Raw genomic sequence first — 23,993 nt, forward strand, 5'->3', positions numbered from 1 at the left:
TGATGAAATTTATTCAACACATGTACAATATTTGTGCCTTTAACCACCTTATATGAACATTTACAAAGCTTAAAACTAATATAAAACACAAAAATATATATTGTTTAAAAAGTTGTAGAAGAATAAAAGATTTTTTAAGAAAAAATAATGATATTTGTAAAAAGAATCCTAAATTTCATACTGTAAATGCCTTAACTTATACTCTCTTATAGGGCCGATCACAAACTTCTCTAATAAGATTTCAATAGTAATACCAAGCATATTTGAACTGTCCTTGATATTGTGCTTCAATTGCAGAAATATCCTGGTGGAAGCGCTTCCCATGCTCGTCGCTCATAGCTACCATACTTTCAGGAGAAATATTTAAGTGAGATGCCAAAAAAAAAAAAAAAAAAAAAAATCAATGATTGAACAGTCTAATTTTCTGTAACTTTTTAACAAGTCTTGAATTATTTTATATTTAGGACTTCTTTTATTTTCTAAGAATTGTCACAGTCTTTTAAAAATCAAACCATACTGTTTTTCCTAAATATTTTAAAACTAGCTTAAATTTTTGGTCCTTCATAAGCTTTCTAATTTGTGGGTCAATGAAAATACCGTCCTCGTGAGGGATAGGAACTGTTCCTGCAAACACTGAAATCTACACTATTTTTTAATCCATTGCTTTAACGAAATTCTACATAAATCCCAGCTTTGCGTGTGAAGGTGGGAGGCTATTTATTTTTTTATCAATTAAAGGAACGTTTTGGATTATTGTTTTCACGTGCAATATATTGTTTGCGCTCTGGCCACTTCTTTTTGATGAAATGTTCATGTTTTTCCCTGCTGTCCCACTTGCACAGAAAATAGCAATATTTTGTGTAATAGAGTAGCAGACCAATGATAATGGCAATTACTTTTAAAAAAGTGTACATATGCTCCAATTATGATGTGAGTAGTCAATTTCATGAAACAATATCTTTCGTAAGATTCTTTCAATGTCCATAAAAATAAGGTATGGAAACCGATGGCAGGGCATTTCTACGTGCCAAAATACAACTTCAACTGCCATGATCTTGTGTGAAACCGAAAAATGATATGGAATGCCTAGCGCCATTTGCTCAAGGTCGCAAACTGAAAACTTATCAAATAGAGTTCGGTTTCTTTTGTTACATTATAGCTATAATGAGTAAAAAAATATGTCTATGGATCAAATCCAGCCGAAAGAAAAATCCAGTAAACTTATAACTGCTATAAGATAGCCTTTGTAATCCAAAACGTATAAATGAAATTTCTTAAAATTGGAGGGTGACAGGAAAGTTTTGCAAGCATATTCTTTTTCAGTGTACCTTGAAATCTATTAGAAATACATTGAAGAACAGAAAATTCGTTAAAATTTGTTTTTCAGTGTAACATAATGCTGTAAAAATTTTAGCTTCTTACTCCAATTTTAAGAGCGTGCTCAATGACTTCCGGAATTTAACATTAGTTGTAGTATAGGAAATTCCACAAGCAATTTAGATTTCAGAAACATTTCGAATTTTCTCATTAGTATTTTTTCAAAATTTATTATTATATATACATGCATATCACTAAAGTATTTTATAATATATAACATTTCAGCTGACAAATATTTACATAAAGAATGGCAATATGAATACCTAAATTGAAAAAAGAATTTTCACTCTGCTATTGTCTTGCCACCAACTAAAAATAATTTTGAAGGAAAGCATTTAATTTTGCATGATAATATTTATTTTAAAAAGTTGTATCACACATTTTCAAATTCTATGTCTGGCAACAAGCATCTCTTTGATAGACCTTAGTCAATAATTTGCCAAATATGCAAATGCCTGTTCCTAACCTACAGCAAGACGTTGGATATATTTTGCTGCAGGAGTTTTTACTTTCAAATAAGTTTCAAAATTCAAGTTGAAAAATGGTTAATCTATGTTACATTACTAAGTTAAGAAACTGCTTTTTACACCTCATGTCACCAATGCCTTAGATTGAAAAGAAAAATTCTGATCATGAAGCAGGGCGCCTAATTGCATATGTGAATTGCTGAACCACCCTAATACACATATCTCTTAATACAAATGTCAATTCTTTTACAACAATATGTAGTGCAAACAGGGGCATGCACATTAATTTTGGGGCCTGTCAAATGACTTTCAGGGGCTTTTCTTCATACTGTTTTTTCTACGTCTTTACATATATTTCACCCCTCATTTTAAAAATCTTGGGTTCCCTTCAGGTTCGGGCCAACAAGTGTCAGTGTCCCCCCCCCACAAATGCATGCCCCCTGAGTACAAATGTGTTTCAAGAGGAACAAACATATGAATTTCTAAACTTACTTCAGTGAAGAATTCCGTAAGAAATGATTCCGGAACCTCCATATTGATTGAAATTTCATTATTAGTTTCATAATTATCATTTACAGCCTGAAATACATTTTCAATTAATATATTGGTATCATTTTATACTTATTATATCACACACAACTTAAGTTTTAAAATAACACTTTATAATTAATGATGCTGCATAAATTTCAACAATAATTAAACTTTTACAAGATAGCTACAATGAAAACTTTCAGGTAAATCATTTTATTGCTTTTTCTTATATTTGTTACGCTAGATCAGGCCCATTCTGGCAACCATTTTGCAAGAAGCAGTGCCAGATTTTCGCTTTTTCGCAGCCGGGACAAAATTGGACACTGCAGCTCTCACTTATGTTCCTTTCAGTTTCACATCAAGTTCCAAAGTAAAAAAAACAAAGAACTAGGGTGAATCTGCTGTCTCCTGCAAAGGCCAGCTAGCTCATTTGATGTTGCACTGTTGTTATTTATGCCACTCGGGAGCCCGAGTAGTAATGCTACTTGATTTTAAGGCAGAGGGGTACGGCTTCTGGTTTTAATCGAGTGCCTATTTCAAGGTGGAAGTCTGATTTGGCACAGACATTATGACAGATGGCAGCACCATCTATGGACAGTCCGATAATTTAGAACCAGACGAGAAGCCGAATAACTTTCTGGCCTAGCACCTTCAGAGGTATTATTTTACTTGGAGGACATTGTGACCACGAGCATATTTAATGTCCCCCAGTCACCCTTAGTGAAGACGGTGGATCTTCGACCGGCTAGGAACGAACCAGGGACCCTCCGGTCACAAGTCCGATGCCTTACCGATTAGGCCACCACGGCCCTCCAATAACAACTTCCAATATAAAGGAATATGCCAGTTTTTAGTATACTGTATAAGGATCATCCCATTAAAAAATTTTGGTCAAAGGCAGGAACGTGCACAGAAATTTTGGGGCACGTCACAAATGACTTTTCCAGGCCCTCCCTCCATATTGTTTACAACTATATTTCATGCCAATTTTTAAAACCAACAGGAGTCCTTTCTCCCCCCCCTCCCCCGTACACATCCCTGTAGGCACGTAGCTAGAACTTTGTTAAGGGGGGGGGGGTCCAAGGTTGCACGAACTTCAAAAGAGGAGGCATGCTAAAGCAGAATTAGTAGCTGATAATTAAACAAGACTAAGAAAAATCCAATTAAAACTGATCATTAAAATATGATAATTAACTAAAATTAATTAAATAATTGAAATTAATAGAGTCATTAGTCAAAATTAGTTAACAAAAAGTTTATGTTAAGTTATTAAGAAAAGAGAAAGAAATAAAGAAAACCACGCCAATGAGACTGTGGGATACGGCGGAAGTGGCAATAAATGCTTGTTTTTACTTTGCCAATGACAATTTGATGGACCAAGGAGGGGGCTGAATTTCAAGGACATAGGACCCAACTGGTTTGAAAGTCGAAAGGGACACTTCCCCCGTTTCGGACGGAGTAGGTGACACAGCAAAAAGCAGACGAAAATTGGGAACCTGCATTTGTTGCACGAGGTTCTCATGTTCTGAATTTACTCAGGCCCTGGGAAAATTGCCGATTACTGGGAATATTTAAGGGGAGAGAATGCTGCGTTTTATAAAATCATTATCTTTCGGAAAATTTTTGTTGATGCGAGATGCAACAACCGAGAAAAAAGGAGAGGGGTCTTTCGGGAAGGGGGGGATCCGGACCCCATGGACCCACCCCTTGGCTATGTCCTTGATCCCTGGGCGGAGGAGTAGTTTTAGAAGTATTGTTCTCTTTTTTGAGCAGTCTTCATTGTGTTTGGAAGGAGGTAGGTGCCTTTGATATTGGGCAGAGGTACCCTCCCGGTCGGGGGGGGGGGGGTCATAGCGCACACTGAACCATTGAAATTTTAAGGGGGATGGCTTTCGATTTGGCGAATCTTCATGGCATTAAAGGGTGTGCACCCATTCTATTAAGAGAGTGGGCACCCCTGCTGTTGGGGGATGAGCACCACTGCCAAATAGGATCCAACAACTGTTCTAAAGAACCAAACTGAGATATACAACATACCAGGCAGTATGAGAGTAACATTAATGTAGCTGTTTTTGTTAAAAAAACAATGTATCAGGATCAATGTTTATCGAACATTGATATTCATGTTCTATGTCAATGTTTTATATCTGAACAGGGTGCCCATAATTAAACAATCCTACTTTGAAATTTTCTAGCAACAAAAATATTGTTCAGAAATTAATGAATGATGTAAATTTATATGATAGCCATCACATTGAACATGTTCTGATGAAAGATTTGTTTTAAATGTATAGGAAATGTCATAAAAGTATAGCAAATGTGAAATTTATAAGAAACGCCCTCGGTGGGTGAAATTTTGAGCAATTTTTTTATTCACGCAAAACGAATTCCCATAGTTTCATTGTGTTCTTCACAAAATTTTGTTAATTTCTGAGCAATAGTTTCACCACTAGATAACTTTAAAGTAGGATCGTTTGATCATGGAAACTTTATCATCAAAATAAAATAAAAATAAAAAATACTGTGAATATAAATAGTTTTGATGAATGATTTATCATTAATTATTTAGCGCTCATGACACCTATCACATTAATAAAGGGAGAAATCGAGTTATGCTGGAAAAAAGTTGACAATCCTTTTCCAGCACAATATTGACAAGAATCTTGAGCGTTACAAAAGATTTACCCAAATACGTTTTTATGTGAGCTTATGTTGGACCTCCCCCCCCCCCCTCCTTGTAATATATTTAATGAGATTTATAATTTCTCCTTTGTTAGTCATTCACTTGAATTCTTAAGTTCAGGCCTGCCGTTTCCTTTACCCTCCAGGCGGAGGCAAAGGGTATGTAGTCAATGCTCATTGTATCTGTGTCGAAATATAGTAGTAATAAGAATCTAAGTAGCATTTCCGAAATTGTTTCGAATTTGATTTACGAAAATGGTTTAAAAAATTGATCAAAATTTTTTTTCAAGAGAACGGCAATTAACTTTTAAAAAAAAACAGGAAAATTAACAAATGAAGTGTCAAAGGATATGACAAGAAAAACCCTCGTAGACAAGATTTTTTAGACATCAGTACAATTTTAACTATAGTAGCGAGAGCAAAATACTTGAAAGTAATTTAAATTATTTAAAAGAACATTATAATGATTACGCGAATACCGCAGCAACTTGGTTTCCGAACTTACAGCTTTCAAGGCTCCTAATCTGTCATTAATCATGATTGATTGCAGATGTTTACTTGTCGATGTGACAGGTGAAATGCCGATAAACTGAAGTCGAATGTAGATATATTTTGTGAAACGAGATACTGATTTTCCCCTTAATTAAATACTAATAAGAAGCCTTGAAAAAATTAAAATTAAGACAGCTTTTATCACCACCGCCCCACATTCAACAAGCACCGCAAACTGCAACAGGTGAAGCGAAAGAAGAGTCGCAAAGAAAAACAACTACAAAGGTACAGTTAATTAAGTATTTTAAATGCATCAAGTAGATTACATGTTTTTTAGGAATAAAAAAAATTGCATGCAGCAGGTTTAAATTTAAAATTTTTGACTCAATATTAGAGTAGTTTTAAGATCTTGTCTTTAGCATCAAATTTTTTTTCTTGGGAATATCTATTCAATAGAAATGCATGGCAACAATCTTCCAGCCATTGACAATTTTGCGAATGATTCACTGTAGGGCGAGGGCGCGTGTTTGGTGTTTGAAACTTGTGAAGTCGCTTATCAATGTAGGTATTGCAGCTGTTTTAATCTTTGTTGTTTCTTAATTAAATCGAAATATCATCTTTTTTATGAATTCCTCAAGCTTTCATTCCCAATTTATACTCCTTATTTATTTTCCATTGTAATGTTTTCGTATGAAATTTGCCCAGTTTATCATGCCTCCTTTAATACCGGCATGTAGCATGTTCAGTAACAATGGAAATGCTTGTGAAATTTTTTTCTGTTTGATTACAACATTTATCGAATGATAACTAAATTAACTAAAAAAATGTTTTAATGTTTTGTTAAACATGTAAAGCTTTTTTTCACTTGTTTGTAGAATGCAGTCCGATCAAGGAGATAATGTGCCAACTTTTAAAGTAAGTGTTTCTCTTAGCTGCTGCTTTAGTATGCTTAAATTTGAATATTTGTCGTTAAAATAATGCTTTTATTTTGTAGTGCGTTCTTGTCGGTGATGGTGGTACAGGAAAAACTACATTCGTAAAAAGGCATCTAACTGGAGAGTTTGAAAAGAAGTATGTTGGTGAGTATTAATTTATAATAGGAATTTAATTTAATGACATTTTTAAAGTGCAGTTTGATCTGCTTCCATGGTAAAAGTTTCCAAAACTCAATAAATTTTGCAAATCACAATTTTGCAATTTTTGTTTATTCTTACAAGTTCTTTAAATGTTTGCAAATTACTCAAATTTGAGATTCGTTTTTGTTGAACACAGTTACTAACTCTCCCAATTTCTTCAGGAGGCTCTTGAAACTAATTATAGATTGCATTCTATGATTCTGCTTTTTGATGATGTGATGTTTTTTTGTAGCAACCCTTGGTGTTGAAGTACATCCTCTTGTCTTTCATACAAATAGAGGGCCTATAAGGTTCAACGTCTGGGACACAGCTGGTCAAGAAAAGTTTGGTGGCCTACGAGATGGGTATTACATACAAGGTATTGATCTTCTTTGAAACTATCTTAATTGCTGGTAAAATTAGTCATGTATAGTGCCTTGAGAAAACATCACTTGTGTTATACAGAAAATATTTTGATGTGTGCATGATTCAATTAAACTTTTTTTCCTGCTGTGAGTTTTGTAGCATTAACGAAAAGGGGTCCTTACTATTATCTCATAAATGGTTTTCATGTTGCTCAAAATTGTTTTTCTTGTCTTAAATTTAATTTAAAACATTGTTTATGCTTTTATCTGCATTTTTTTCTCCCAAATTCTGAAAGTTTTATGTTTTTTACTCCCTAAACCTCTCTTCTTTGGCTCCTTCAAATTTCAACAATCGTCTGGGGCAGTATAGCCTACTCCAGGGGCCAATCCAGGACTTTTTTCTCGCTACCTATTTTTGTGAAAGTATTGCATCAATTTATTTTTGTGAAAGATTATTTTTTATCAGCACTTTTTGTGAAATTTTAGACGCATCCTAATTTCTGTAAAAGAAGTGGAACAAGTGAAATTTTAGTTCAAAAAGTGTAAATGTCATCTAGTATTTTTAACAGGTTTTTTTTTTGGGGGGGGGGGGGGAGCTGAAAACCTAAGAAGTACGAAAAATACCATTGTAATTTCAGCTTAATGGTCAGTGTACAATATAGGAAATCATGAGAAAGACTTCCTTAAAACAGATGTTTAAAGATTGCGATAATATTGCATAAATACTTTGGTGTGAAACAGCCAAAAATTAGTCAAAATACTACAAAAAGGTTTTTATTTAAGGGATTGTTCATATAAACCTGCTTATAATTTTATTTTGTGAGTATATTTTGTTTTAAACAGAAAAACAAATTTTATATTTTAAAATGCGAATTCTTGAAATTTTCGATGTTTTTGTGAAATTACTGATTTTATTACTTGATAAGATTTTTGTGAAGGTACCAAAAACAATAGCAAAATCAGCCTGTATTGGGCCTGGTACTCAGACTTATGTGCCCAGTGGCGTGTCTCACCGACCATTTTAGGAGGGGCCATCCGAAATTTACGCATTCCCCAATAAATTTTATCAAAATATAGTTTTGAAACCTCTATTCCAGGCTGTCTTCAGAGACTAAGTGAGGGTGCTCAACTGAGGAATCTCATTCAAATTAGGAAATTAGTTTCCTGAAACCATTTTGGGCAATTTTTTTTATGATGTGGGAAGAAAGGTCGGTTCAGGTGTTGACCTTAAACTTTTTGAAAATGAAGCTTAGAAACTGAAACATTTGCTGTTTTATGTTAAGAATTTAGAAAGGGGTGTGGGTACTCCTGTTCAGCGTAAAAATGCACCTTTCGGCAATGTTTGCTGACATGTAAGGAAGAGAGTGTTTGGAATCTCCTCTTCCTAGAAATAGTTTGCTATTGAGGCTTTATAAATCCAATTTTAAGCTTTTTTTTGGACGCATTAGCTAAATGATTTGTAAGCTGTACTCCAAAAACCTAATTTTAACTATCTTTACAGTAGTAAATGGGAGGGTTCTGTCAGAAATAGTTTGTAATTGAAGCTCCTAAAAAGGCCATTTAAGCCACTTATAGGTAAGTTAAGGGATAAGATCTAAGTAAGTTAATCTTTGAAAGAATTTCCAAATTCAAGTCCTAAAAGGGAACATTTGGTTACCTTTCAGGGCATTTGGAAGAGCACAGGAAAGGAGCTCTTTCAGAAAAGTTACGGAATCAAAGCTATAAAAACAAATTTAGACTTGGTCTCGTGTGTAATGGGTGTACTCAAAAATAGCTCTTAGAGACAGTCATGTCTAATATTGAAGTCAAAAAATGATGTAAAGAATAGAACAAAATTATGGGAATGATAGTTTTGTTTCAAAGAGAGGAACATAATTTCTCTCCTAATTAAAACCTAAATTTGTTTTTGAAGTCAGCCACTCATTAAAATCTTTTCATAATATTTCTTTCTTTTTTCCTTCTTAAAAAAATTCCTACAATCACAAAAAGCCATATCCCCCCCACCTCCAGAATTGCCCCTGTTTGTGCCACAAAACAACCTAACCAACCGACCTTACTATTATCATGTTTATGAGCACTTTCTTAAGCTGCTCAAATAAAGAGCACTATATATTTTGGAAAAAAAAACAACTTGATTGCTTCTCCTTGCGTAAGTTATTTTGTTAAACTGACTTTCATGAGCTGTTTTTTTTTTGAGAAAAATAACTTATACAGAATTATAACTTTCTGACAGTTCTCAATTGTGCAACTTTTAATTTGTTACTAATGCATGTTTCTCCTTTGTTTATTTTGTCTTTCTCTCACATATATCGTAATAACCTGCTGATTTGTACATTTGTTTTTTAAACACTGGCTCTTTTTCTTTATTTGTAAAAGCATAGAAATTATAATCAGATTTAAGAGAAAATCTTGATGATGACAAGATGACGAGCCTGATAAGAATTCTTCAGTATTGAAAAAGACAATCTAAAGCAAGTTTTTTGTTTTATGGTCAATTTCTTTAGTGTTGAATTCTTTTATTTTGATGTATTGAGGCATTTGTCTGAAAGTTTTATAACATTTTGAGCTATTTATTTTAAAGAAACTAAAATGTATATTTTAAGTAGTCTAGCTATACATTGATTTTAAGTCAATGATGAAATGCTTTAATCAGACTAGAGTCTTTGAATATTCAGTGTAAATATTATGCATTACTGAAGACTTTGCTGTGTCTTTTAGGCTTTAATTTCACAAAGTATACATTACGATAAAGAAAATGGTTCTTTTATTCTTATGCTCTTTGAAAACAAAAACCCAGTAAATGGACTGGTGTACATGATGAAATGCTTTAATCAGACTAGAGTCTTTGAATCAACCATGTAAATATTATGCATTACCTGATGGCACCAGTACCTTACTGTAACAGAAAAAGATATAGTACAGGATTGGTTTTTGCTTCCTAAGATATCTGAAATTACATGAGGGCCAGAAAAGCATTAGTAAAATGCTGTTCATACCTGTGAATCACTTAACATTTTAGGTGACTTGCAGCTGTTATGATGACTATCCTTAGGACACCTCTGAAATTTATGATGTTTTTATTGCTCTGAAAGACAGCAATATATGTTCAACATGGGTGCAAGACCTTCCGTCTTAGGACAGATTTCCGTCCTGGACAAAATTTCAGAGACAGGTCGAGACGGAATGAAATTCGATGATGTTCTGTCAGTTTTTACTTCAAAAAGAAAAATTGAGTGTTTGAAAAATATGCTTTAAATACTGGACCATTCCATAACCACGAATTTACATAGATATTCTCCAGAGGTAAAGTTAAATTACAGGAATCGACCTATACAAAATCAGCTAATTTCGCAAAAAAAGAAAAATCGCCACTCTTGTGATGTTCCTGCAAGCCATAAATAATTACTATGGCCAAATTAATATAATGCCTGTTGGTTTCTTTGAAAGAAATTAACAGCTGAAAGTCAGTTTGGTTTATAATTTTGCTTGTTTGTTTTATGCAGCGGTGTTGTTCTAAGTGCTTTTCTCCCCACTCATGATTTAATAATCAATAATATACAGCGAAATGAACTTGGAACTGCAAAGGGTAGTAGGGGGGGGGGATATGATCGCTTCAGATAGGGTTACCAAATTCAAACTAATCACCACTTAGCGTCAGCGTCTAGTTTAACTGTTTATCGCCACTTAGCGTCTGGCGGTGGGATTAGAATAATTAACTTAAAATAAACTTTTATTTACCTTTTTTCTATAGATGCCTACATTTTGAAAAACAAAATCTTTTTACATCCGATATGAGAATCATATTTCATTCTTTTTTCAAGCTAACTTCGCTTTATTAGGATGCAAATAATTGAAAAGGGTTCTTTATTTTTGTAACAAAGCTTATTTCAGTTTTTTAAAGCGGAGTTCCATTTTCTTTTATGAGTCAATAATTAAAATGCTGAATCGATCGTTTATTTTTTATTTATTTATTTACTATTTTTGCTTCAACTGTGTCCAGATATTAATGATATGTTTATCATAGGGCTCTAAAACGCAATTCTAAAATAATTTTATCCAAACTATTTATTTTACAAGCTGTTTTTATACTTTTGATGCCTTCACTTTGAGGATTGCTATCTCTTTGCATCCGCTATGGGAATCTGATTTTTCGCATTTTCCATGTTTAGTACGCTTAGTTAAGAAGTAAACAAACAAAATATTTTTTTTTTTTTATTTTTGTAAAAATCACGGAATTTATAATTTTTAAACGAAATTCTTTGCTCTTAAACTGTCTTGGGTTAAAAATTTAAATGCTGAACCCCTGACTGATTTTTTTTTCTTACAGTTGTTTTAAATACTATACAAATAACATTTCTAGTATAATTTAACATGATGTAGAATGGTAGATAAATATTGATACTTGAGGGGTGCCCATCTCCCCAGTGAGCGATGCCTCCCCCCCCCCCCCCCCCCATACTAGAAAAGCACTAAAGAATGATATTCTCAACAGAAAAGAGAGAAAACACTCAACTTTAAGTGTCAATGATGCAGTTTCCACCATCTCAAGAGTCTAAACTTTCATTTTTGCAAAAAAAAAAAATATTTTTTTTGCAAAATTATTTGATTTTTCACAAAAAACGGACTTTGTGAAAAATCCTGGACAGACCCCTGTTCTCTCTAATTTCCGCTATGGGCTTGTTTTGTTTGCGTGCCTTTGGAGGAATGGCTTTTAGACTCGCCGTTTGACTTTTTTTAGGTTGCTCTGTTATTTCCAACTGCAGACCGCGTAGTCTGTTGTCTGTTAATACATGAAGAGGCATGATCAAATTTTTATATACTGTACTATGATGAAGTTATACAGATCATAAAATATTTGCTGAAAAAATTTTCTGAAGTGCAGTGAACATTCTTGCTGGTCTAAATTTTTTTTTGCATTTCCACTTATAAAGCGGCTATGCGGAACATTATTTTTTGTGTAGTGTGCAAGCTGTGGATAAAATAAGCCGTCCTGACATTTTGTATTTTTAAGTTATCTAGAAATGTTGGAATGAACAATTTTAATGCCATGTATGATTTTTCTTTCTAAAATATATTTAATTTTGATCAGAAGGAAAGTGCTTGTTGGGAAATAAAAGTAGTCTTATGTTTAATTTCCTGTGATTTATAATAAAGGTTTGTTGTCTGGGAGGAGCTATAAGAATAGGTTCAGTGATGACAAGATGACGAGCCTGATAAGCACTCATCATTGTTGAACTTGCCATGAAAGACAAGTTTTTTGTTTTAGTGGTTTATTTCTTCATTGGTTGTGTGCTTGTACTTTGATGAATTGAGGCATTTGTCTGAGAAAAAATATTTTAAAAATTAAATCGATCTTTTGTAATTGGTATATTTTGCTGCCTTAACTTTGTTATCCACACGATCAGCATTATAGATGAGGTATGCTTTTAAACTAAAATTAAAACATTGAACCTTTTAAATGATTTTTTACAGTCCTAAATGTTGGTTCCTTACTTTTTTTTTTCTGGTTGTAGCTGGAATATGAAATCAATTATTCATTTATAATGATGCAATTTGAGTAAACTAGACCTAGAAGTTTCTAGTCTGGAATGAATAACATTGAAGGTGAACTTACCAGTGATGGTAATAAATCTCAATCTAGGAATCCCAACATCTGAATATCAATGGTGTTGATGAAAAAATAAAAAATTTTAAGCAATTTTTAGCAACTTAAATATATTTAAGGTTTAAAAATCCGTTGCAAGCATTTACCCAATGAGTTAGCAAAGAATTCAAAAAACTATTTTAAAAAACATTCTGTGATGACAAGATGACGAGTCTGACAAGCATTCATTGCTGTTGAACATGCCATGAAAAACAAGTTTTTTGTTTTATTGGTGTTTTTCTTCAGTATTGTATGCTTGCACTTTGATGAATTGAGGCATTTGTCTGAGAGAAATATTTTTTTTTACAGCAGTTATGCATCAGTTTTTCATAAATGAAATTCTAACAAAAAACTTATTATAGTGTAAGTGCACTATTATTGCACAGCAAGAATAATAATGATGAGCGCGACACTCATACCAAAGTATGATTGTCCCGAACAATAATCTCTTGACTTTATTTCTATGCTGGAATCGTATTTTTTAAGGGATTCAAAATTAAGAGATGGAAGAGACGAGAAAAGATGTCAATATTAAGATAGTTCTTGGTGATGACAAGATGACGAGCCTGACAAGAATTCTTCAATAGTGAAAAAAGCCATCAAAAACAAGTTTTTTGTTTTTATGGTCAATTTCTTTAGCGTTGAATTCTTTTTATTTGATGAATTGAGGCATTTGTCTGAAATTTTTCTATAGCATTTTGAGTTAATACTTGTTATTAGATAGTGAAGCTAATATTTGGATGGCTTCCTCATTTAAGCAATTGAGCTATACCTGTTAATGATAAATCAACCATGTAAATATTATGCATTACTGATAACTAGAGATAGGAATGAGGCACTCCCCCCCCCCCCTCCCAAAAAAATCCACCTAAGTAAATTTTTTGTATGCAATTATGTATTCAAAAATTTAAGATATTAATATAGAGAATATTTTACAGTAGGTTTTTATTTTTGTGCATAGTTATATCATGCCCATAACTGGTTGTAAATCTTACAATGATTAAAATGCATGATTTCACTAGGATATAATTCCTATACTGAAAAATTATTCATGGAGAATTCAGCCATGGAAATAACAAACCTCTCTAATGCGGACGCTATCTGTACAAATTTTTTTACCTGCAATAGAGGGATTTCTGCAAAACAAGAATTTAATAATGTTATTTGCCTTTCAATGGGGAATTAAAAATTTTCTGCGTAAGAGGGCTGTTATAATGGGTTTTATTGTATTTACAAAATCACACTAAAAGAAGTAATCTTGGTGATGACAAGATGACGAGCCTGACTAGAATTCTTCAATAAAGAAAGGGGCCATCAAAGGCAAGTTTTTTGTTTTCATGGTCAATTTCTTTAGTGTTAAATTCTTTTATTTTGATGAATTGAGGCATTTGTCTGAAAGTTTCTTTTTGAGCTACTTCTCCCATGATAATGAGACGAATGTTTGTTGATATATTTCATGTTTAAGCAGTCTAGATTTTAAATCTGAAAAATGATTTGGTCAGACTAGTATTGAAAAAATTCTGTAAATATTAAGCATTACTGATGATATTGATTGGTTTTTTAGTCTCGGATTTCACAGAAAGTTTGTGTATACATAATAAAAGCACTGGTAGTGGTTCTTTTAGTGCTCTTTGAAAAATTTAACCCACTGAATAAGCTGGTGTATATGATGAAATGCTTTAATCAGACTAGAGTCTTTGAATCAACCATGTAAATATTATGCATTACTGATGACACCAAATCCTTCCTGTGTAAAATACAAAGCTTTATAATGAGCCTCATTCTCACAACCTTCAATAAGTACTAAGGTAAACATAACCTTAAGGAAAGAAAATTTAAGTAAAATGCTTCTCTCTCTTCCTTGTAGGAAAATTTTTATAGGAAAATTATATACCCATTATATTTTTTTATTCATTAGCATGTTCAGTCACACTTTAAATGGGTTCTGAAAAATTTCATGGAAAATAAGAAAAGATACTCAAATTGAAATTTTGCTCCAGAACATATTCAGAAACTGGATGAGCGCCGTAAAAGCATCAGCAAAATGCTGTTTATGCTTGCAACTGCGTCAAGAAACGTATGAACTCTCCCAATTTAAGCCATTACTTGGAGGACTAACGTTAAATTACAGTCGCATATTCTGTTATAATTTTACATGATCTGACTGTAGAAGCTAGACTGAATAATCACAGTAAAGACGATTCATCAAAATGTTGAATACCAAACTGGATGATATCATATGGCTACAACACAGTCGTCTTTCAAAACAAGAATAAAAATGATTATGATGTTAAAAAAGGATACTTTTTGTTAATTTGTATAAAAAATATGTATTTATAAAAATAAGCATACTAATTGCTATTTGTGAAGACATTTATACTCAAAAGTTACAGCAAATCTTCACCAGTTTTTTTTTTTTCCAGAAAGTAGGCAAAGTATATATGGTTCATATCAATGTAACACAGCTGCTGTTATGATGATTATCCTTAGGACACCTCTGAGATTAGTGATGTGTTAAATATCTCTGAGAAACAGCATTGCACCCAAATTTTGCATGCATCTACTTTCTCCATTATATAATATAAATTTAAACTTTGTTAGTTGTATTTTCCATGTACTGGCATTCCTATTTACTAATTGACTAAATTTTATTTGGTTTCATCATACTATCAAAGTGAACCTCTTTAGTAAAACTGAATTAGTTTCATTTTGCTTTTCATATCGTGTTTATGATGAAATGCTTTAATCAGACTAGAGTCTTTGAATAAACCATGTAAATATTATGCATTACTGATAATACATAACTCTAACTCTTTAAATTGTAATTAACTGTAACTGTTAAAGTGAATCTTTATTTTAATTAAAAGTTAGCATTTTTTTTCATCTTGAACCCTCTGAATCAGCATACAAAACACTCAGTTAAGAAGGGATATCTTGATAAGCCACTGATCCCATAAAAAAAAATTTAGTCTTCCTATTTGAAGACAGTATAGTACTGTGTTATTTGTCTTAGAGGACACCTAATGTATCCTCATTTAGTGCATGCATGTGAGCATTGTTTCATTTACTAATAATTTATATTTTGTAACATTAATTCTGCTAGGACTTAATTTCCACTTATAAACCGGCCACTCAATGATACATATATCTGAGTGGTGTGCAAAAGGTGGATAAATTGATTTTTTTTTCCCAGCACCAATTGCAGCTCTGTGCTAGTGTTGGAAAAATACATTTGTTTTAATTCAAATTTATGACTATGTTCTGTGAATCTGCCAGAGTAATTTGTTATAAGCTGTTTTTCCCCATTGAGTGTAAAATCCCTATTATCATTCAAAGCTATTACTAACAAGCGATTGTTACGCGTATGTTACAATGTAATATTTGGTCTAGGCGCCCATAATTTTAAGTAGCATGGAAATTTTTTCACTAAGTAATTTATTAGATTTTTTAGATAACATGAAACATATGAAATATTGAAATACATATATGTCAACCCTGCTTAAACAAATATCGTTGGTTCCAAGAAATATTTGATAAAGTGGAAATTTTCTTTACCTTTCTAAGTTGCCAACATTAAGAAATAACTGATGATATTTGTAAAAATTTTAAGAAATAAGCTAAGTAAACAACAAAATAGTTTACGAATTTATTCATCTGTTATAGTACGTATAAAAAGTAGCTTTTTCAACTTGAGTTATAAAATGTTTGTCTTAGCACCTTATTTCAGGCTATAGCATATTTAAACTGATGAATTGTCAACATTATAAAGAACAAAATGATACTTTTCAAATATACAGAATAAGATTATAAAATATTGATTTTAAAACTCGGTTCTTGATTATTAGCTGTGCTTTCCACCCGTTCGTCATGCCTTTTTTGAAGTAAAATGGTTCAATCCCGGCAATGATCAGGACCACCACCTTCAGCTGAAAAATCAATATTGCAAATAGTGCATCTTGCTTAACCCGTCCTTAAAGATAAAATGAGGAATGTCCAAGTGTTTTATTAAGGTGTTTTTCTCCTAATTCTTAGTGTGGAAAATATGGCTGTTTTATTGTAATTTATAATGGTATGATTATTAAAACTAAGGTATTAGTTAAATTAACTGGAATAAAACTAGTTCACTGAGATGTTCAAGTGATAGCAACTTTTAATCCTTTTAGAGTAAAATAATTCAAGCAAGTTGTAACTTTTACAAATTATGAATTTCCACTAATAAACCGGCCACTCGTTGCACATATGATCGAGTGGTGTGCAAATGGTGGATAAATTACTTTTTTCTCAGCACAAATTGCAGTTATGCATTAGTGTGGGGAAAAAACATTTTTTATTCAGGTGTGTTGCAATCAGTTTTGTTCTTGAACCTGCCTGAGTGATTTAAAAGGTGTTTTGGAAATAACTGTTGTAAATGCGTCGAGTTTTATTTAGTGCAGAATCACCCATGCAGCTAGTTTGCCTTTTTCTAAGTTATCTTTTTCTTTCCTGCTAAAGCATTTGGCTGCTGTTATGATGACTATCCTTAGGACACCTCTGACAATAGTGATGTGTTTTCATTACTGAAAGAGCAGCATTACTTTGCATCTGAATGACAAAAACTCTTAATTTATTTTGCAGAATTAATGATAATTGTGATTATGATGAAATGCTTTAATCAGACTAGAGTCTTTGAATTAGCAATGTAAATATTATGCATTACTGATCACAAATTGAAGATATGTATATAAACTCAAACTTAAAGCTTTAAATCTTTATCTCTACTGATAAAAATAAGATTTTTAGTTGCTAGCCTTGTTTTCAAACTTTTGAGACACCGAATGCGCCACCTTAAAGGTAACACTCTGAAGGGACGCAATCTTTGGTTAACCTGAACATCCCAGCACTATTCAGTTGAGCCAGTTGCCATAGCTCAGGTTGAGCAGTGCTGAAGAATAGGTGCAGTATTTGTATCATACAGGACCAAAGTGAAATATAATCATGATTATGATGACTGTCCTTAGGACACCTTTGTAAATATTTTGATGATTTTTTCTTACTAAATATCATGATTATATTGTTATTTCAAACTGAGGTTTTTTTATAATGAAAATTTCTTAATTTAATTCCAAAGGTGTATTTTTCTTGGAAAGTTGGCTTTGTTCTGACAAATATATCCACTGTATATAGATTAAGTTAACAAATGTTTTTTTAAAAAGGGATCTTCCTTTAAAAAAATTTTTTTGCATATTTTTCTTTTACTATTATGATTAAGTTTGTACTTTCAAATTTTACTTCGATGTTCAGTATTGCAATTTATTTGTTACATCCTAGGTCAGTGTGCTATAATCATGTTTGATGTAACATCGAGAGTCACATACAAAAACGTGCCAAATTGGCATAGAGACTTGGTCCGTGTTTGTGAGAATATTCCCATTGTTCTTTGTGGCAACAAAGTTGACATCAAAGACAGGAAAGTAAAAGCAAAATCAATTGTTTTCCACAGAAAAAAGAATTTACAGGTAATTAAGTTTCTTTCCATCACAATTTGAACAATGAAGGTTGTATTGTTTCTTAATATTTCCTTTTTTTCCTCTTAGTACTATGACATCAGTGCTAAGAGTAATTATAATTTTGAAAAACCATTCCTATGGTTAGCAAGGAAGTTAATTGGTGATCCAAACTTGGAGTTTGTAGCAATGCCAGCTCTAGCACCACCTGAAGTTCAGATGGACCCAGAATGGCAAGCCAAACTGGAAAATGATATGAGAGTGAGTTTTATTCTCCATTCACATAAATAAATGTCTCTTCTATATATGTGTAGACAGGATGTATATTTGCCAGCACTATTGGTTATGCTGAGATCCTTCCACTTGGAGCATTTCTCCCAATCTCTTGATTTTTGAAAAAGAAAAATCTTTTTCAAAGTTGGTTCTGATTTTATCTCTTTTTTTTTTCAAAATAAGTTTTAATTCATATACTTAATACAACACTGATTTCTAAGACATCACGTTGAAAATTATTTTTGGTAATATTAAATGATAAAGTTCTTGGAATTACGTTTGAAATATTAATTCAAAACTTCTAATACTCGATAATTTTATTTATTCAATCGACCTTTTATTTACTGTTTCATTTGATCAAAAATATTTTGTAAAATTAATAGAATACAAAGTATTTGTTTGGAAATTATTGGATTAATAATCTCTTGTATATGCATATGATCATTATTAAACAGGGATGAAAATCTTACGTGGAACAGAGATTTTCCGCTTTTTCTAATTTTTTTATTTTTGATTTTTAGGTTTTAAAAACCAATTTTCAAAGACTGCATATATTGGTCATGTCATCGGTGAGACGACATGAAACGATATAGGGATGATGTCGTTTAGAATACAAAAAGCGGGAATCATCATGTCGCGTACATACGATATCGTCACAATGCAGCGAAATCGATGTAGGAAAATATGTGTTAAACAATAATGGCACAGTATTGTTTACGTCATCGTACCAGGGATGAAATTCTTCAGCGGATTCGCAATTTCCCTTTTTTTTTTTTGTATTTTTTCTATTTACTGGCCGAGGGTTTTCAAGCGATCCATCTAGAAAAGAGAGGTGAAAGGAACTAGTGTTTCCTGAGTGGAGAGAGGAAAAGGCTTGAAAATGACATAGTAATCGTTGGTGTTTACGCATTTTTGAAATCTGATTTCATCCACTTCCATAACACTCTCTCATTTCTGTCTACTATGCCATCCTACCACTCAAACCTTTCCAACTTTTGTAAACTTGTTTTCAACTCTTGTATTTTATTTTTTGCGGAAGACTTGTACGCTTATTGTTTGCCATGCCCATTTCACAGTAACTTTCAAACTATTGTGCAAATACCCCCTCACCTCCGTTCCCCGGCCTTCCCATCAGGATTTTTGCTCATGCACTCTTTTTTTTCTTGGGTAGAAAGAAGGAAGTAACTTGCTGTTGGTGGGGAAGTGCTGGAGAGTAATGGTGAACAAGTTTTTGATAATTTTTAAAAGCTTCAAAGTCAGCAAATTTTCAAAGTTCAATTAAATAAAATCTTATGTTTAAATTTGTTTTTTTTTTCTTTTGCTTAAAAAAGCACAGATCAAGTCAAGGTAAGGATTTGAAAATGTTATAATACTTTAAATTTCAATACTTTGCTGTATGGTGCGATGGTCAAAAAAGGGTAGAAATATAGCCACCTTACACATTGTAAGATTTTTTAAGCTGGCATGTTGGCAGCTATGCCAGAGATGTAGCTCTTGAAGATTTTAATGAATTCTAATTTATTTTAATTATGTTGTGCTATTTTATTATGATATGCATGTAAATATAGGAAATTAAAATACATATACTCTCCAAGCATGATAGTGTTTATCATGCTTGGTGTAAAAGCTGTTTTGTTAATTTTAAAGTGATTATTTTTATGCTAATGCTTAAAATGACCATCAAAGCTCAGAAACAGTTTTAGATTGGTTTTAGTTTTTCTGCTCTACAAAACTTCAAAATGCTTCTCAAAATCACCACAGGTGCTACTCAAATTGTTTCTCCAATGTTGGCAACACTGATAATGTCATTTTGTATTTATGGTGTCTAATGATTCAGCTTGTATTGAGTGTTTAATTATTATAGCATTTGACAGCATCTAATTTGTGGGCTGTGGGAAATTGAAAATGATAAAAAGAATTAAATAAATGCAAGCTTTTTTATATGCTAGCATATTTCTACAAGTAAAAAAGAATAAAACAATTTTTTATATTAATCTTTAAAAGACAGCGTAGTATCAATATATATGTAGTTTCAAGTAATATTTTTTAAAAATCCAAATTTTAAGCTGGGCAATTTTTCCTCTTTTTTGACTTTGGGCCGTTTTTATCTCCGACTAAAGAAAATTGCTACTCAGAACCTAATGTTGAGAAGTAAATTATTTTAGAATATAATGAGATAAATTGCTATAGTTAATCATTCATCTCAAGTGTCAAGTCCTATTTTGCAACATTCACGTATAGTTTGTTATTAATTTGTATGTATAATCATATTTGAAAAAAAAATGCTATTTGTTACATCATTATTAAAGATTAAAGGCTTGTTACATCAAGCGTTAAATGCTATTTTCTTGGCTAAGTGCATTGACCTCATCATGTGTGATGTATAAACCTAGATCATGAAAATTTGTGATTGGATTCTAAGGAACCTCTGATATTTTGAGGTTAATGCACTATAGCCATCACTTTAATAACGAGCTATGTGTGCCTCACATGACTTCCTTTTATCCTTACTTAATGTCATTTTCCCATTGTTGGTAATTTTAATGTGATTCAATAGTTAACTCTTAAATATCACCTACAGTGGCCAAACTGAAGCTTGCAGATACTTTTGAGTTGTGTGCACTGATACTTTATATTTTTATCCGACTCTGGGTATATGTATGAACTCTGTCAACTTATTTCATAGGGCAAGTGATTCACGGGAAATGTTCATTCGTTATCATTACTAAAAGAACCTCTGATATTACTCTAGTGAATCAGTTTTTGAAATATATTTAAATTAAATGAGTGCATTTTCCGAATGTTGCATGTGAATTCAATTTACTAAGAGCCTGCTTTCAGTCATTCCTATTCAAACTACAATCAAAAAGAAATTTTTTATTTCTGCTCATCACATGAGAAACCTTGATGCTTAAGAGATAATTGCAACAAATAAAAGTAGCAGCTCATTGAATATTCAGCTATATCATCATACTAATTAAATTGTGCCAAATTTGAAATTTTTCCATAGTAAAATTTCAAGGTTGCTTTTTGTCCTAAAATTGAATTTAGGACAATGGGCAGAAATATTACTCATAGATGGAAAAATATTGCTTTGAATTCAACTGTGCATTTCCTTATGTGGTTTTCTTTTTTATTCCAGGAAGCTCAAAACACATCATTGCCTGACGAAGATGACGATGACTTGTAATCTTTTCAGCCAGTTCATATTTATACTTATTTGTAAATTTTCAAGAGTTTGTACAGTGAATGAAATTGTTCATCAGGGCATCACTATTTCGTTTCATACATTTCGCTCTCATATTTCATTTGATGATTGAATATGTGCTGTTAAACTCAACCGTAGTTTTCAAGTTAAGATCTGTGATAAAATGGGCAACTTCATGTTAATGTTCCGGTATTTTTCTATCAGATTAATAAAAATTTGCGACTATTGCTTCATTCTGAATTTACAAATTGACCTTGCTTGTTTGCTTTTAATTTAGCTCTGCTTAAAACTGTAGAGCTTCATTGTATATATGTAATATACTTCTAAATTTGCAAATTGTGTTATTGGCATAAATCCTGGAAATAAAAATCTAAACTTTTGATGGACATTTAAAGCTCTTAACTGGTCTGAAACAAACGTGACCAATTTATGTAAAACATAGAGCATTTTAAAACCTTTTTTTTTACTTAGGTTATCATTGTGCCATGTCTATCCTCTGGTGAAGAGTAAATTCAGTACTATTAAATATTCCTCTAAGAAATGAGTTTAAGATTGTAATATTTACTATGCAGTTTATATGACAATTTGTATATTTTCGTTCTTATATTTCAGTGCAAGACACTTTGCAACACATGTTTTAATTCATGTTAAATATGTACTTCAAAAATTAAATCTATTTTATTCCAAGTTAAGCAGTCTTTTTTTACTTTTGTGTCCAACTCCATGATTGTGAGGTGTTGCATGCTCAAAACACCCGTGTCTCCATTTTTTCAAGTCATCTTTCGGTTGTTTGGTTAGGATGCGATTTTTGTGTTTTTTTTTCTGCACATTGTGCTCTTAAACAGGTTTTTTCTTTTCTTTTCCTACAAAAAATAAGGCAAAACAAGACTGCAACTTTCCCTTCTCCCTAGAGTTACGGGGTTTTTGTATCCTTACTGGTCACGACTACTTACAAGCCCATCTTTTTAAATTCGGACTGGCCAGTTCCCTCGCTGTGCTCACTATGTGAAGGGACTAAACAAATGACAAGGGAGCATCTTTTTGATTGCCACTTTCTTCTCGACGTGCTGAAGGATGTCGTTTTCAGGGAGCTTCCCCGCTCTGCTACTGCATCTGTTGTATTGGACTGTAAGGCGCCTTATGTCCGAGAGGACGTTGGTGGGAGTAAATTAAAAAAAAAACTTGAAGAAATACAGAAAAAGCAATTCTAGTTCCCATTAGCCTCAAAGTATACATTTAGACACTTATTAAGACTGTGCTTTCTTTTCTAATTCAATTCAGGGCCAAGGCAAGCCCCTTGTTAGTTTGGAAACCCCCCCCCCCCCCAAACCAAAAAAAAAAAAAAACTCCTTTCCGATTAGGTTGGTGCCAGATTCAGCTCCTTGATACATCCTGTGTAAGCCTATATTTTTGAAATTGTCCTGTATTTCCTATATTCTTATAGTTGGTTATGGAAAAATTGTAGAAAATTATCATTGAAAAGCCTTCTTGTCACTTGATTCGCACTTTCTTTCACGGCGTGACAATTAAAGACTGCTTAAAAACAAGATGCTTGTTTATAAAAAAAATATCTTTATTTGGAATCTTTGGCCAGCACCCGTCTCTACATTTTGTAGGGTATTTTTGACAAAATTTTCAATTTGTTTTTAGAGAAAGCTTCAATGATCTATATTTTATGACAAGCTCTCCAAACTATTGATGAAGCACTTTGCTAATGAATTTTCACTAACAACAAAATGCGGGGAGATTATTAATGTTAAAAAAAAGTTCTATTTGAAATATTTAAATTCAGGTAATTATGCAAAAAATAAAAATAAGTTAACCCTGCCTGGATTCAAAATTTTAACTTCTTACTAAAATCAGAATTTTACATTTGAACACTACATTTTTAGCAGAATTTGATATTGTAAAAAAAAATCTTCAGAAATTTAAAAAAAGGAATAAAATTTTTACAGGATCCTTCCATTGATATGTCACCATCTTGCTAAAAATTTTGAGGAATGGGGATTGGATGCAAATTAATTCATTTTGAAAAAATGCTTCGTAATGATAAAAATTGATCAGCTTTCTAGATGCAAGTTAGTATAGGTTTTTAGTAGTGAAAGTCTTTAGCACCTTTCATAAGATGTAGCATCAGTTAAAAGAGGTTTTTCTCGCAAACATAACGATACTGACGTAAGAAAGATCATCTTAAAGCATTGACTCTATAATAAGAGTTTTAAGGTTAAGGTACTGCAGTTGGAAAAACAATAAATTATGCATGCATTACCAAGGAAAGAGTTCTGTTTTATCATGATTTATTATAGTACAAAATTCATAAAGAAATGGGAAATTCTTGTAGAGATGCATAACAATC

General features: G+C 32.3%; 2 protein-coding genes across 2 annotated transcripts in view; one reads left to right on the forward strand and one right to left on the reverse strand.

Annotated features, from left to right (window-relative positions):
• Positions 1 to 5,803, reverse strand: part of LOC129221594 (syntaxin-like) — a 51,230-nt gene extending 45,427 nt beyond the window's left edge. The window contains exons 1-2 of the mRNA XM_054856108.1: positions 5,563 to 5,803; positions 2,337 to 2,423 (exon numbers count right to left, since the gene is read on the reverse strand). Coding sequence (XP_054712083.1) covers positions 2,337 to 2,423; positions 5,563 to 5,595 — 120 coding nt within the window. The 5' untranslated portion in view covers positions 5,596 to 5,803. The remainder of the gene's footprint in view (positions 1 to 2,336; positions 2,424 to 5,562) is intronic.
• Positions 5,804 to 6,034: 231 nt separating this feature from the next.
• LOC129221542 (GTP-binding nuclear protein Ran) lies at positions 6,035 to 22,329 on the forward strand. The gene is made up of 7 exons (XM_054856034.1): positions 6,035 to 6,110; positions 6,425 to 6,464; positions 6,544 to 6,628; positions 6,918 to 7,043; positions 17,981 to 18,168; positions 18,247 to 18,417; positions 21,572 to 22,329. Exons 2-7 carry the CDS (start codon positions 6,426 to 6,428, stop codon positions 21,617 to 21,619), a joined length of 657 nt encoding a protein of 218 aa, XP_054712009.1. The 5' UTR covers positions 6,035 to 6,110; position 6,425; the 3' UTR covers positions 21,620 to 22,329.
• Positions 22,330 to 23,993: the final 1,664 nt, after the last annotated feature.

This window comes from Uloborus diversus, chromosome 4 (genome assembly GCF_026930045.1).
Source record: "Uloborus diversus isolate 005 chromosome 4, Udiv.v.3.1, whole genome shotgun sequence".
Classification (NCBI taxonomy): Eukaryota; Metazoa; Arthropoda; class Arachnida; order Araneae; family Uloboridae; genus Uloborus; species Uloborus diversus.

Coding starts and splice junctions, on each gene's coding strand:
- LOC129221542 (XM_054856034.1), top strand. CDS start 6,426: ATGCAGTCCGATCAAGGAGATAATGTGCCAACTTTTAAA. Junction 7,044..17,980: donor AGATGGGTATTACATACAAG/GTATTGATCTTC, acceptor GTTACATCCTAG/GTCAGTGTGCTATAATCATG. Junction 18,418..21,571: donor AACTGGAAAATGATATGAGA/GTGAGTTTTATT, acceptor TTTTTATTCCAG/GAAGCTCAAAACACATCATT.